We start from the raw sequence: 17179 nt of genomic DNA on the forward strand, positions 1-17179 counted from the left end.
GACTGATGGGGTGAGGACGCACACTGACTGAGTGTGCGAGGATGTACACTGACTGATGGTGCGACCTTACCTACAGTGGTGTTCCCAACGTGGTATGTGACGTTGTCAAAGGAGCTGCAATATAAATAGATACACTCACACGTAAACACCTTGTTATAAAAACCCTTCACTGCTGCTGTCTGTAAACATTGTGGACAACAGTGTGAGTAAAGGATGAGTATTTGTCACCATGTCACGGTGACGAGCTGTAACCACACAACCCCGCTATAAAGCATCTTTGTCCTTTTTGTTGTTTTTTAAACATTACCATAGATTGTGTAGTCTCATCTTCCGTCCATCTGAAGAACAACACATATGATGCAACATCACTGACCTTCCAGAATTACAATGGCACAAAGTCGTCAGAGCGTAATGGGGACGGTCTGCCCAAAGCGATGCGTATCGTTGACGTTTACTTTGACGACCACGTGTATACAGACCACAGACCAAGTCACTGGGATTCGTCAGGGGACGCTTCTTTGTCATCCCCTTAAGTATCACGCTGTCTTAGTATAAGTCATCAGTATCACGCTGTCTTAGTATAAGTCATCAGTATCACGCTGTCTTAGTATAAATCATCAGTATCACGCTGTCTTAGTATAAGTCATCAGTACCACGCTGTCTTAGTATAAGTCATCAGTATCACGCTGTCTTAGTATAAGTCATCACGGGGCTGGGCGGATGGTGCCAATGTTTCGCCTGCTCACCTCAATGAATCATTAGCATTCAAAGTGGTAAACGTATAGGAGCTACACTGTTTATGAAGCAGAGTTGTCTCACCTGAATGTGGCATTGGTCGGGAAAGTCTTCATTTCCGGCACCAGCAGGGGTCCTGAAATACACGAACGTTTGGAAAGATTATCTGGAGTAATGAGTGAGTGAATATCGTTTTACGCCCCATCGGAAGCACCCTGTCCCCTGATACCCACTACTCGTGTGGCATCAGGCACCGATTCTTTGCCAGAACCCCAGGCGGGATGAGCTGAAAGTGGGGGAACATAATCATTTTACTCACTTGTTTTATCTGCCATCGACGCACGCGCACCTACTCATGTCTCTCACAGTTCAACCACAAATTAGGAATGAATCGAGCAACGAAGCAATACAGTTAACTCACCGACCAGAAACGTCAGTCCTAGGCTCAGACCAATGACTACAAAACCTATAGTCGTTGACGTTGTGCGCTCCTCGCGCGGAAACCAAACTGCCGACAATTTTGCCACACCTCCTTTACCGATAGGGCCGGCCAGTCCGTTCAATATGTGACCTGTATGAACCAACCTGCAACACGCCACCGTGAAGAACTATACCACACGGACAGTCTAAATACAGACACCCGTTACAGCACACCCATAAACACACATCCCCTGACAGCACCCACCCCCCTTACAACACACCCACCCATAAACACACCTTCCCTTACAACACCCTCCCTTACCCGCCCCGACAACATCAACCCCACCCCCCTTACAACACACCCACCCATAAACACACCTTCCCTTACAACACCCTCCCTTACCCGCCCCGACAACATCCACCCCACCCCCTTACAACACACCCACCCATAAACACACCTTCCCTTACAACACCCTCCCTTACCCGCCCCGACAATATCCACCCCACCCCCCTTACAACAAACCCACCCATAAACACACCTTCCCTTACAACAACCTCCCTTACCCGCCCCGACAACATCCACCCCACCCTCCTTACATCACACCCACCCATAAAAACACCTTCCCTTACAACACCCTCCCTTACCCGCCCCGACAACATCCACCCCACCCCCCTTACAACACACCCACCCATAAACACACCTTCCCTTACAACACCCTCCCTTACCCGCCCCGACAATATCCACCCCACCCCCCTTACAACACACCCACCCATACACACACCTTCCCTTACAACACCCTCACTTACCCGCCCCGACAACATCCACCCCACCCAACTAAACACACACACACACATAAACACACCACCCCTTACAACACCCTCCCTTACCCGCCCCGACAACATCCACCCCACCCCACTAAACACACACACACACACACACATAAACACACCATCCATTAAAACACCCTCCCTTACCCGCCCCGACAACATCCAACCCACCCCACTAAACACACACACACATTAACACACCATCCATTAAAACACCCTCCCTTACCCACCCCGACAACATCCACCCCACCCCACTAAACAAACACATACATAAACACACCATCCCTTACAACACTCTCCCTTACCCGCCCCGACAACATCCACCCCACCCCACTAAACACACACACACATAAACACACCATCCCTAACAACACTCTCCCTTACCCGCCCCCCCCCCCCTCCCCCCGACAACATCCACCCCACCCCACTAAACATACACACACATAAACACACCATCCCTAACAACACCCTCCCTTACCCGCCCCGACAACATCCAACCCACCCCACTAAACACACACACACATAAACACACCATCCCTTAAAACACCCTCCCTTACCCGCCCCGACAACATCCACCCCACCCCGCTAAACACACACACCCATAAACACACCATCCCTTAAAACACCCTCCCTTACCCGCCCCGACAACATCCAACCCACCCCACTAAACACACTCACACATAAACATACCATCCCTAACAACACCCTCCCTTACCCGCCCCGACAACATCCACTCCACCCCACTAAACTCACACACACCCATACACATACCATCCCTAACAACACCCTCCCTTACCCGCCCCGACAACATCCACCCCACCCTACTAAACACACACACCCATAAACACACCATCCCTTAAAACACCCTCCCTTACCCGCCCCGACAACATCCACCCCACCCCACTAAACAGACACACACATAAACACACCTTCCCTTACAACACCCTCCCTTACCCGCCCCGTCAACATCAACCCCACCCCACTAAACACACACACATATAAACACACCATCCCTTACAACACCCTCCCTTACCCGCCCCGACAACATCCACCCCACCCCACTAAACACACACACACATAAACACACCATCCCTTAAAACACCCTCCCTTACCCGCCCCGACAACATCCACCCCACCCCGCTAAACACACACACCCATAAACACACCATCCCTTAAAACACCCTCCCTTACCCGCCCCGACAACATCCACCCCACCCCACTAAACACACACACACATAAACACACCATCCATTAAAACACCCTGCCTTACCCGCCCCGACAACATCCACCCCACCCCACTAAACACACACACACATCAACACACCATCCATGAAAACACCCTCCCTTACCCGCCCCGACAACATCCACCCCACCCCACTAAACACACACACACATAAACACACCATCCATTAAAACACCCTCCCTTACCCGCCACGACAACATCCACCCCACCCCACTAAACACACACACACATCAACACACCATCCATTAAAACACCCTCCCTTACCCGCCCCGACAACATCCACCCCACCCCACTAAACACACACACACATAAACACACCATCCATTAAAACACCCTCCCTTACCCGCCCCGACAACATCCAACCCACCCCACTAAACACCAACACACATAAACACACCATGCATTAAAACACCTTCCCTTACCCGCCCCGACAACATCCAACCCACCCCACTAAACACACACACACATAAACACACCATCCATTAAAACACCCTCCCTTACCCGCCCCGACAACATCCACCCCACCCTACTAAACACACACACACATAAACACACCATCCATTAAAACACCCTCCCTTTCCCGCCCCGACAACATCCAACCCACCCCACTAAACACACACACACATAAACACACCATCCCTTAAAACACCCTCCCTTACCCGCCCCGACAACATCCACCCCACCCCACTAAACACACACAGACATAAACACACCATCCCTTAAAACACCCTCCCTTACCCGCCCCGACAACATCCACCCCACCCCACTAAACACACACACACATAAACACACCATCCATTAAAACACCCTCCCTTACCCGCCCCGACAACATCCAACCCACCCCACTAAACACACACACACATAAACACACCATCCATTAAAACACCTTCCCTTACCCGCCCCGACAACATCCACCCCACCCCACTAAACACACACACACATAAACACACCATCCATTAAAACACCCTGCCTTACCCGCCCCGACAACATCCACCCCCCACCCCCACCCCCCAACCCCACCCCCCCCCCCCCCCCCAACCTCCACTAAACTTACACACACATAAACACACCATCCCTTAAAACACCCTCCCTTACCCGCCCCGACAACATCCACCCCACCCCACTAAACTAACACACCCATAAACACACCTTCCCTTACAACACCCTCCCTTAAACCCCCCCCCCCCCCCGACAACATCCACCCCACCCCACTAAACACACACACCCATAAACACACCATCCCTAACAACACCCTCCCTTACCCGCCCCGACAACATCCACCCCACCCCACTAAACACACACACCCATAAACACACCCTCCCTAACAACACCCTCCCTTACCCCCCCCCCCCCCCCCGACAACATCCACCCCACCCACACCATCCCTAACAACACCCTCCCTTACCCGCCCCGACAACATCCACCCCACCCCACTAAACACACACACCCATAAACACACCCTCCCTAACAACACCCTCCCTTACCCGCCCCGACAACATCCATCCCACCCCACTAAACACACACACCCATAAACACACCATCCCTAACAAAACCCTCCCTTACCCGCCCCGACAACATCCACCCCACCCCACTAAACACACACACACATAAACACACCATCCCTTACAACACCCTCCCTTACCCGCCCCGACAACATCCACCCCACCCCACTAAACACACACACACATAAACACACCATCCATAAAAACACCCTCCCTTACCCGCCCCGACAACATCCACCCCACCCCACTAAACACACACACACATCAACACACCATCCATGAAAACACCCTCCCTTACCCGCCCCGACAACATCCACCCCACCCCACTAAACACACACACACATAAACACACCATCCATTAAAACACCCTCCCTTACCCGCCACGACAACATCCACCCCACCCCACTAAACACACACACACATCAACACACCATCCATTAAAACACCTTCCCTTACCCGCCCCGACAACATCCACCCCACCCCACTAAACACACACACACATAAACACACCATCCATTAAAACACCCTCCCTTACCCGCCCCGACAACATCCAACCCACCCCACTAAACACACACACACATAAACACACCATCCATTAAAACACCTTCCCTTACCCGCCCCGACAACATCCAACCCACCCCACTAAACACACACACACATAAACACACCATCCATTAAAACACCCTCCCTTACCCGCCCCGACAACATCCACCCCACCCTACTAAACACACACACACATAAACACACCATCCATTAAAACACCCTCCCTTTCCCGCCCCGACAACATCCAACCCACCCCACTAAACACACACACACATAAACACACCATCCCTTAAAACACCCTCCCTTACCCGCCCCGACAACATCCACCCCACCCCACTAAACACACACACACATAAACACACCATCCCTTAAAACACCCTCCCTTACCCGCCCCGACAACATCCAACCCACCCCACTAAACACACACACACATAAACACACCATCCATTAAAACACCCTCCCTTACCCGCCCCGACAACATCCAACCCACCCCACTAAACACACACACACATAAACACACCATCCATTAAAACACCTTCCCTTACCCGCCACGACAACATCCAACCCACCCCACTAAACACACACACACATAAACACACCATCCATTAAAACACCCTCCCTTACCCGCCCCGACAACATCCACCCCACACCACTAAACACACACACACATAAACACACCATCCCTAACAACACCCTCCCTTTCCCGGCTCGACAACATCCAACCCACCCCACTAAACACACACACACATAAACACACCATCCATTAAAACACCCTCCCTTACCCGCCCCGACATCATCCAACCCACCCCACTAAACACACACACACATAAACACACCATCCATTAAAACACCTTCCCTTACCCGCCCCAACAACATCCACCCCACCCCACTAAACACACACACACATAAACACACCATCCATTAAAACACCCTGCCTTACCCGCCCCGACAACATCCACCCCCCACCCCCACCCCCCAACCCCCCCCCCCACCCCCCCACCCCCAACCCCCACTAAACTTACACACACATAAACACACCATCCCTTAAAACACCCTCCCTTACCCGCCCCGACAACATCCACCCCACCCCACTAAACTAACACACCCATAAACACACCTTCCCTTACAACACCCTCCCTTACCCCCCCCCCCCCCCCCCCCCCCCCCGACAACATCCACCCCACCCCACTAAACACACACACCCATAAACACACCATCCCTAACAACACCCTCCCTTACCCGCCCCGACAACATCCACCCCACCCCACTAAACACACACACCCATAAACACACCCTCCCTAACAACACCCTCCCTTACCCGCCCCGACAACATCCATCCCACCCCACTAAACACACACACCCATAAACACACCATCCCTAACAAAACCCTCCCTTACCCGCCCCGACAACATCCACCCCACCCCACTAAACACACACACACATAAACACACCATCCCTTAAAACACCCTCCCTTACCCGCCCCGACAACATCCACCCCACCCCACTAAACACACACACACATAAACACACCATCCATAAAAACACCCTCCCTTACCCGCCCCGACAACATCCACCCCACCCCACTAAACACACACACACATCAACACACCATCCATGAAAACACCCTCCCTTACCCGCCCCGACAACATCCACCCCACCCCACTAAACACACACACACATAAACACACCATCCATTAAAACACCCTCCCTTACCCGCCACGACAACATCCACCCCACCCCACTAAACACACACACACATAAACACACCATCCATTAAAACACCTTCCCTTTCCCGGCTCGACAACATCCAACCCACCCCACTAAACACACACACACATAAACACACCATCCATTAAAACACCCTCCCTTACCCGCCCCGACATCATCCAACCCACCCCACTAAACACACACACACATAAACACACCATCCATTAAAACACCTTCCCTTACCCGCCCCAACAACATCCACCCCACCCCACTAAACACACACACACATAAACACACCATCCATTAAAACACCCTCCCTTACCCGCCCCGACAACATCCACCCCACCCCACTAAACTAACACACCCATAAACACACCTTCCCTTACAACACCCTCCCTTACCCCCCCCCCCCCCCCCCCCCCCCCCGACAACATCCACCCCACCCCACTAAACACACACACCCATAAACACACCATCCCTAACAACACCCTCCCTTACCCGCCCCGACAACATCCACCCCACCCCACTAAACACACACACCCATAAACACACCCTCCCTAACAACACCCTCCCTTACCCGCCCCGACAACATCCATCCCACCCCACTAAACACACACACCCATAAACACACCATCCCTAACAAAACCCTCCCTTACCCGCCCCGACAACATCCACCCCACCCCACTAAACACACACACACATAAACACACCATCCCTTACAACACCCTCCCTTACCCGCCCCGACAACATCCACCCCACCCCACTAAACACACACACACATAAACACACCATCCATAAAAACACCCTCCCTTACCCGCCCCGACAACATCCACCCCACCCCACTAAACACACACACACATCAACACACCATCCATGAAAACACCCTCCCTTACCCGCCCCGACAACATCCACCCCACCCCACTAAACACACACACACATAAACACACCATCCCTTAAAACACCCTCCCTTACCCGCCACGACAACATCCACCCCACCCCACTAAACACACACACACATCAACACACCATCCATTAAAACACCCTCCCTTACCCGCCCCGACAACATCCACCCCACCCCACTAAACACACACACACATAAACACACCATCCATTAAAACACCCTCCCTTACCCGCCCCGACAACATCCAACCCACCCCACTAAACACCAACACACATAAACACACCATCCATTAAAACACCCTCCCTTTCCCGCCCCGACAACATCCAACCCACCCCACTAAACACACACACACATAAACACACCATCCCTTAAAACACCCTCCCTTACCCGCCCCGACAACATCCACCCCACCCCACTAAACACACACACACATAAACACACCATCCCTTAAAACACCCTCCCTTACCCGCCCCGACAACATCCAACCCACCCCACTAAACACACACACACATAAACACACCATCCATTAAAACACCCTCCCTTACCCGCCCCGACAACATCCAACCCACCCCACTAAACACACACACACATAAACACACCATCCATTAAAACACCTTCCCTTACCCGCCCCGACAACATCCAACCCACCCCACTAAACACACACACACATAAACACACCATCCATTAAAACACCCTCCCTTACCCGCCCCGACAACATCCACCCCACACCACTAAACACACACACACATAAACACACCATCCCTAACAACACCCTCCCTTTCCCGGCTCGACAACATCCAACCCACCCCACTAAACACACACACACATAAACACACCATCCATTAAAACACCCTCCCTTACCCGCCCCGACATCATCCAACCCACCCCACTAAACACACACACACATAAACACACCATCCATTAAAACACCTTCCCTTACCCGCCCCGACAACATCCACCCCACCCCACTAAACACACACACACATAAACACACCATCCATTAAAACACCCTGCCTTACCCGCCCCGACAACATCCACCCCCCACCCCCAACCCCTAACCCCCCCCACCCCCCCCCTCCCCCCCACCCCCAACCCCCACTAAACTTACACACACATAAACACACCATCCCTTAAAACACCCTCCCTTACCCGCCCCGACAACATCCACCCCACCCCACTAAACTAACACACCCATAAACACACCTTCCCTTACAACACCCTCCCTTACCCCCCCCCCCCCCCCCCCCCGACAACATCCACCCCACCCCACTAAACACACACACCCATAAACACACCATCCCTAACAACACCCTCCCTTACCCGCCCCGAGAACATCCACCCCACCCCACTAAACACACACACACATAAACACACCATCCCTAACAAAACCCTCCCTTACCCGCCCCGACAACATCCACCCCACCCCACTAAACACACACACACATAAACACACCATCCCTTACAACACCCTCCCTTACCCGCCCCGACAACATCCACCCCACCCCATTAAACACACACACACATAAACACACCATCCATAAAAACACCCTCCCTTACCCGCCCCGACAACATCCACCCCACCCCACTAAACACACACACACATCAACACACCATCCATGAAAACACCCTCCCTTACCCGCCCCGACAACATCCACCCCACCCCACTAAACACACACACACATAAACACACCATCCATTAAAACACCCTCCCTTACCCGCCACGACAACATCCACCCCACCCCACTAAACACACACACACATCAACACACCATCCATTAAAACACCCTCCCTTACCCGCCCCGACAACATCCACCCCACCCCACTAAACACACACACACATAAACACACCATCCATTAAAACACCCTCCCTTACCCGCCACGACAACATCCACCCCACCCCACTAAACACACACACACATCAACACACCATCCATTAAAACACCCTCCCTTACCCGCCCCGACAACATCCACCCCACCCCACTAAACACACACACACATAAACACACCATCCATTAAAACACCCTCCCTTACCCGCCCCGACAACATCCAACCCACCCCACTAAACACCAACACACATAAACACACCATGCATTAAAACACCTTCCCTTACCCGCCCCGACAACATCCAACCCACCCCACTAAACACACACACACATAAACCCACCATCCATTAAAACACCCTCCCTTACCCGCCCCGACAACATCCACCCCACCCCACTAAACACACACACACATAAACACACCATCCATTAAAACACCCTCCCTTACCCGCCCCGACAACATCCAACCCACCCCACTAAACACCAACACACATAAACACACCATGCATTAAAACACCTTCCCTTACCCGCCCCGACAACATCCAACCCACCCCACTAAACACACACACACATAAACCCACCATCCATTAAAACACCCTCCCTTACCCACTCCGACAACATCCACCCCACCCTACTAAACACACACACACATAAACACACCATCCATTAAAACACCCTCTTCTGAACACACTGCTACACTCACTGCAGCAGCCCAACAGGTGTGACCCCCCCCCCCCCCCCCCTCCTCCTCACCAGGTGAAGGTGGGCTGTGACTGGGTGATACAGCGTACGCCTGTCCCCGCTGCTATCAAGGCAGACGCCAGCAGACATGTCGGACGTAACCCTGAAATAACATTTAAAAAGATTTAACATGTATTAGTTCTCACCGGCCAGTACACCACAGCAGCACTGTGTCCTAGGGCTGGGACGGGTAACTCGGGTATTCGGGTCGGGTGGGTACTGAGTAGGGACCGGGTACCAACAGGACTATCCGGACCCGTGGTTAATCACGTGATATAATGCTTAATGCCAACATTACCTAGAACTCTATGGTTAAACTATAAGTGACTTATGTTTGCATTCCTTCTGACTTCATATGTTTGCATAAAGATAAAACTTCAGTCAACTTCAGTGTATGTATAACTAGATCGTTTTATACGTGTATCTAACTACATTTTGCAAGGGCTACAGTCAAACTATTCCAAGTCGGACATTTGGACCTATCTCTTGAGACCTACAGCGGGTACCCGGGTAAGGTCAGGTAATCGGGGGGGTGGGTACCTGGGTAGTAACTTTGGACTCGTCCCAGCCCTACAGTGTGTCCAGCATCATGGAGCAATAAGGCGTCCTCGAAATAATGCTTCAATTGAGTTGTGTTTATTGTTGTAGGTATACGTCGTATGTATCTACACGAGAGTGCATGTCAATACGTGGTCGACAGAACTAGTGAGTGAGTGAGTATGGTTTTACGCCGCTTTTAGCAATATTCCAGCAATATCACGACAGGGGACAACAGAAATGGGCTTCACACATTGTACCCATATCTGGAATTGAACCCGGGTCTTCACTGGGCTACCCCACCGCCCCATTGGTTTATGAAACTTCACAGAGTGATGGCCAAACATTGTATGAACTCCCACAAAGTGATAGTAAATTCCTATAATAGTTTTGTATAACTATCTTTTACCTCATTGATGTAGATGGTAACACTATGTTATGTAGTACTCAGTACGTCAGTCACAGTGACACCGCGTCGTAATACATTTACATCAAGAACAGGACGTCAAGATGGCCGATACGATAAACGTGACGGGAGAAATTTCCGAAATTGCTTGTGAACCTGTGGCGATTAGTGTTGATGATTGAACACGGATGGAGTCCATACTACGATATTTTACATTTGGATGTTTTCGCCTCTGTTCACTATGATGGGTCGTGGCGAAGATACACAGGAACAATGATGCATTGATGATCAGAAACAACGTTCCTGTGTGTATGCGTGCCAGGAATGTGGAAGTCGTCCGTCAGCGTTTACGTCATTCAAGAATACAGTCTCGTGAAAAACGTATGAACGTCAAATTGTGTCGTTCATAAGCTTATGTGACCGGCCTCTCGTCCAATGAAGAAGCCGTATATCGTGTAAACTTCACATTAAAAACATATGGTGTTTTCGGCTCAATTACACCCACACTTATCACAAGCACATACTGTTTATCTACTAAATAGTACCCTAAGTGCCAAAAACAAATACAGTAAACTAGTTATAACGAACTCAAAGGGACCACTAATTTTAGTTCGTTATAACCGTTGTTCGTAATAAGCATATATACAGCATATACACAGCAAATGGCTGAGACAACTAACAGTTCGTTATATCCGTCAGTTCGTTATAAGCGTGTTCGTAATAAACGTAGTTTACTGTACCTTTAGTGTCCAGTAACCAAGACCACGCTAGGCATGAAGGGAGAAACATGATTGGTCCCCAGTTGGCAAGTAACGCAATATCCGAGTCCGTCCAGCCATACATGCGTTCACTGGTCCTAGCTATAGGCCCCCATTGGTTCCAAACTCCGGCTTGTAGGCCCGCCATCAGGGAGAACAAGGCTAGGATGTACCATCGTCGTTTGTAGACCTGGCGTATAAACCACGGGCGCGGTTACTGCATGCACTGTGCCAACAGTGCTATTATGTGTAAAAACAATGAGTACTTTATGTTATTGGCGATATGGATGCCGTTGTACAAAACAACCTTAGCGCTACGACTGTCGTAAGTCTATGTTAAAGTATGGGAGTTACGATCACCTTAGCGCTACGATCGCTTTTTACATAGGCACCATGATAAACATAGTCGTATCGTGTCCCTGCACACTCTGTTTCATTCAAAGTTAGCTGAACTAAGACATTCTTTGGATTCCCTTAATGTGTTCTTTAATACGTGATCTCTTTACAAGTAAACACAATATCGATTAGTCGACCACAGCCCACGCTGTTGTAGTTCGGGGCATTACTACGTCGATATAAAGAGTTAATGCAGTTAATGTTGGAGTACTAAGTAAGGATAAGATATATGGATGAACTCCTAATTGTAATAAAGAAGTTGTTCATCCATACATCTTATCCTTACTTACTACGCAGTTCGAGTTAATTGCCGTTACATCTGAAATGCTGAAAATATTTCACTTTGCTTTTTGTCATAAAAGCGTATGTACTGAAACACACTATTCCACATGTCGGACAATGAGTGAGTGATTATGGTTTTACGCCGCTTTTAGCAATATTCCAGCAATATCACGGCAGGGGACAGGCGTGTCGGACAATAAGTGAGTGAGTATGGTTTTACGCCGCTTTAAGCAATATTCTAGCAATGCAAACACTAGGGATCAGAAGCATCTACCTTTATGTCAGGTGTTACATTCGGAGATGACGCTACTTCCTCCTTGGTAGGACTTTCCGTTTCATCAGTCGGGCTCTTGCCGACATGTGGAATCTCATTGGCTGCGACGTTGCTATCACTTGACTTCTCATTTGCTGCGACGTTGCTATCACGTGACTTCTCATTGGCTGGGCCCTGGTCGTTACGTGTGTTCGCATTGACTGGGACCTCGTCGTCATGTGTCTTCATGGTGGGGCTTACAACCTTTCATAAATAATTCAATGCGACCACTATAAGAACCATTACAGCAACTCCTATAGCAACCACTATAACAACTTCTACACCATTCACTATAACAACCTCTATAACAACCCCATTATAACCTCTATAACAACAGCTATAACAACAGCTATAATAACCTCTATAACAACCACTGTAACAACTGTAACAACCACAATAACAACCCATATAACAACCGCTATAACAACATATATAATAACAGCTATAGCAACCTCTATAACAAACTATGTAACAACAGCTATAACAACCACTACAACAACAGCTATAACAACCACAATAACAACCCATATAACAACCGCTATAACAACATATATAATAACAGCTATAGCAACCTCTATAACAACCTATGTAACAACAGCTATAACAACCACTCTAAGAACAGCTATAACAACCCCTATAATAACCTATATAACAACAGCTATAACAACAGCTATAGCAACCTTTGTAACAACAGCTATAACAACCACTATAACAACCACTATAAGAACAGCTATAACAACCCCTATAATAACCTATATAACAACAGCTATAACAACCTCTATAACAACAGCTATAACAACCCCTATAATAACCTCTATAACAACAGCTATAACAACCCCTATAATAACCTATATAACAACAGCTATAACAATCACTATAACAACCCCTATAATAACCTATATAACAACAGCTATAACAACCACTATAACAACCTCTATAAGAACAGCTATAACAACCCCTATAATAACCTATATAACAAAAGCTATAACAACAGCTTTAACAACCCCTATAATAACCTATAAAACAACAGCTATAACAACCTCTATAACAACAGCTATAGCAACCTATGTAACAACAGCTATAACAACCACTATAAGAACAGCTATAACAACTCCTATAATAACCTATATAACAACAGCTATAACAACAGCTATAACAACCCCTATAATAACCTATATAACAACAGCTATAACAACCACTATAACAACCCCTATAATAACCTATAAAACAACAGCTATAAAAACCTCTATAACAACAGCTATAGCAACCTATGTAACAACAGCTATAACAACCACTATAAGAACAGCTATAACAACCCCTATAAAAACCTATATAACAACAGCTATAACAACAGCTATAACAACCCCTATAATAACCTATATAACAACAGCTATAACAACCACTATAACAACCCCTATAATAACCTATATAACAACAGCTATAACAACCACTATAACAACCTCTATAAGAACAGCTATAACAACCCCTATAAAAACCTATATAACAACAGCTATAACAACAGCTATAACAACCTAACAACACTCAGACGCCATCCACTAAACGGGAATATCCCTCATGTCTGCAGGAACACCACAGGCTTCGGACGAGCCACAGAGGCAGCTGAATAAAAAGACACTTCAGCCCATCTCTGTACCCCCACGTGCCTATAGACAACAATAACACATAGAGCCAGCGACATATGTAGGTACTTCTCTTTGCGAACATCCACCTCAATTAACTCCCCTGTGCGTGCCGACAATTTTACACTACCACATATGTCGACAGCATACCCTACCTGGCAGTACTGACGCACCATGGGCGTTGTGATAGTAGTAGTAGTAGTAGTAGTAGTAGTAGTAGTAGTAGTAGTAGTGGTGGTGGTGGTGGTGGTGTAGGTGGTGGTGTCGGTGGTGGTAGCAGTAGTAGTAGCAGTGGTAGCAGTAGTAGTAGTAGTAGTAGTAGTAGTAGTAGTAGTAGTGGTGGTGGTGGTGGTGGTGGTGGTGGTGGTGTAGGTGGTGGTGTCGGTGGTGGTAGCAGTAGTAGTAGCAGTGGTAGCAGTAGTAGTAGTCGTGGTAGTAGTAGTAGTAGCTGAGGTAGTAGTACTAGTAGTAGTAGTAGTAGTAGTAGTAGTAGTAGTAGTAGTAGTAGTAGTAGTAGTGGTGGTGGTGGTGTAGGTGGTGGTGTCGGTGGTGGTAGCAGTAGTAGTAGCAGTAGTAGTAGTAGTAGTAGTAGCTGAGGTAGTAGTACTAGTAGTAGTAGTAGTAGTAGTAGTAGTAGTAGTTGTAGCAGCAGTAGTAGTAGTAGTAGTAGTAGCTGAGGTAGTAGTAGTCGTAGTAGTAGTAGTAGTAGTAGTAGTAGTAGCTGAGGTAGTAGTAGTTGTAATAGTTGTAGTAGTCGCGGGAGCACTTACTTAGTGTTAGTAGTAGTTGCGGTAGTCGTAACGGGATCGTAACTGCCTCCTGTCAACCTCATCTATTGGCCAGGACTGGGTGGTGGACGGGATCACCGTACACGATACTGTCCCGGGTAGCTGCACTCGTAGTCGGATTAGTCGTCGTAGTGGTAGTGACACGCAGCGGACTAACACAGTGTTCCATGCACTGGCATGACGCATACAGCCGTGGTGAGGCACCAGACACACATGTAGGGGGATATGTCGTTGGAAGCACTGGCAGTAGGTTCTCAAGTTACCGACCACTAAATACCTGTGCATCATAGACGTGTTGGCAGTAGGTTCTCAAGTTACCGACCACTAAATACCTGTGCATCATGGAAGTGTTGGCTGGTGGGGAGGGGGGCAGGTGCCTCGCGTGGACGCGCAGATATGGAGCGTCCCAGGGCCCACGTCCATACAGTCATCCCAGTATCTTGACCTATGTATATCATTGGGTCTGTTATTGTGTATAACATTTTGTCTATTAATGTGTCTATTATTGTGTATATCATTGTGTCTATTATTGTGTCCAGTATTGTGTATATCATTGTATCTATTATTGTATCCAGAATTATGTATATCATTGTATCTATCATTGTGTCAAGTATTATGTATTTCATTGTATCTAGTATTGTGTATATCATTGTATCTATTACTGTGTCTAATATTGTGTATATCACTGTTCCTATTATTGTGTCCAGTATTATGTATATCATTGTATCTATTATTGTGTCTAGTATTATGTTGTTCACTGTATCGAGTATTGTGTATATCATTGTGTCCAGTATTGTGTCCAGTATTATGTACATCATTGTGTCTAGTATAATGTATGTCAGTGTGTCTATTATAGTGTCTAGTATTGTTTTTATTATTGTGTTTATTATTGTGTCTATTATTTTGTCTAGTATTGCGTATATCATTGTATCTAGTATTGTGCATATCATTGTGTCTAGTATTGTGTATACCATTGTGTCTATCATTGTGTCTAGTATTATGTATATCATTGTGTCTATTATAGTGTCTAGTATTGTGTATATTATTGTGTCTAAACTTGTGTATATCATTGTGTCTAGTATTGTGTAGTTCATTGTGTCTAATATTGTGTCTAGTATAATGTATCTCAGTGTGTCTATTATAGTGTCTAGTATTGTGTTTATTAGTGTGTCTATTATTTTGTCTAGTATTGCGTATATCATTGTATCTAGTATTGTGCATATCATTGTGTCTAGTATTGTGTATATCATTGTTCCTATTATTGTATCCAGTATTATGTATATCCTTTATCTAGTGTTGTGTCTAGAATAATGTATATCATTGTGTCTAGTATCGTGTAGTTCACTGTGTCTATTATTGTGTCTAGTATAATGTATCTCAGTGTGTCTATTATAGTGTCTAGTATTGTGTTTATTAGTGTGTCTATTATTTTGTCTAGTATTGCGTATATCATTGTATCTAGTATTGTGCATATCATTGTGTCTAGTATTGTGTATATCATTGTTCCTATTATTGTATCCAGTATTATGAATATCCTTTATCTAGTGTTGTGTCTAGAATAATGTATATCATTGTGTCTAGTATCGTGTAGTTCACTGTGTCTATTATTGTGTCTAGTA

General features: G+C 47.6%; 1 protein-coding gene across 1 annotated transcript in view; it reads right to left on the reverse strand.

Moving 5' to 3' along the window:
* The window catches only part of LOC124126333 (solute carrier family 49 member 4-like), an 81679-nt gene extending 65674 nt beyond the window's left edge, over positions 1-16005 (reverse strand). Inside the window, exons 1-7 of the mRNA XM_048391456.1 lie at positions 15543-16005; positions 13094-13336; positions 12124-12331; positions 10453-10543; positions 1157-1320; positions 820-871; positions 71-114 (exon numbers count right to left, since the gene is read on the reverse strand). Coding sequence (XP_048247413.1) covers positions 71-114; positions 820-871; positions 1157-1320; positions 10453-10543; positions 12124-12331; positions 13094-13321 — 787 coding nt within the window. The 5' untranslated portion in view covers positions 13322-13336; positions 15543-16005. The remainder of the gene's footprint in view (positions 1-70; positions 115-819; positions 872-1156; positions 1321-10452; positions 10544-12123; positions 12332-13093; positions 13337-15542) is intronic.
* Positions 16006-17179: the final 1174 nt, after the last annotated feature.

Source organism: Haliotis rufescens, unplaced genomic scaffold, assembly GCF_023055435.1.
Source record: "Haliotis rufescens isolate VD_foot unplaced genomic scaffold, xgHalRufe1.0.p SCAF_10, whole genome shotgun sequence".
NCBI lineage: Eukaryota > Metazoa > Mollusca > Gastropoda > Lepetellida > Haliotidae > Haliotis > Haliotis rufescens.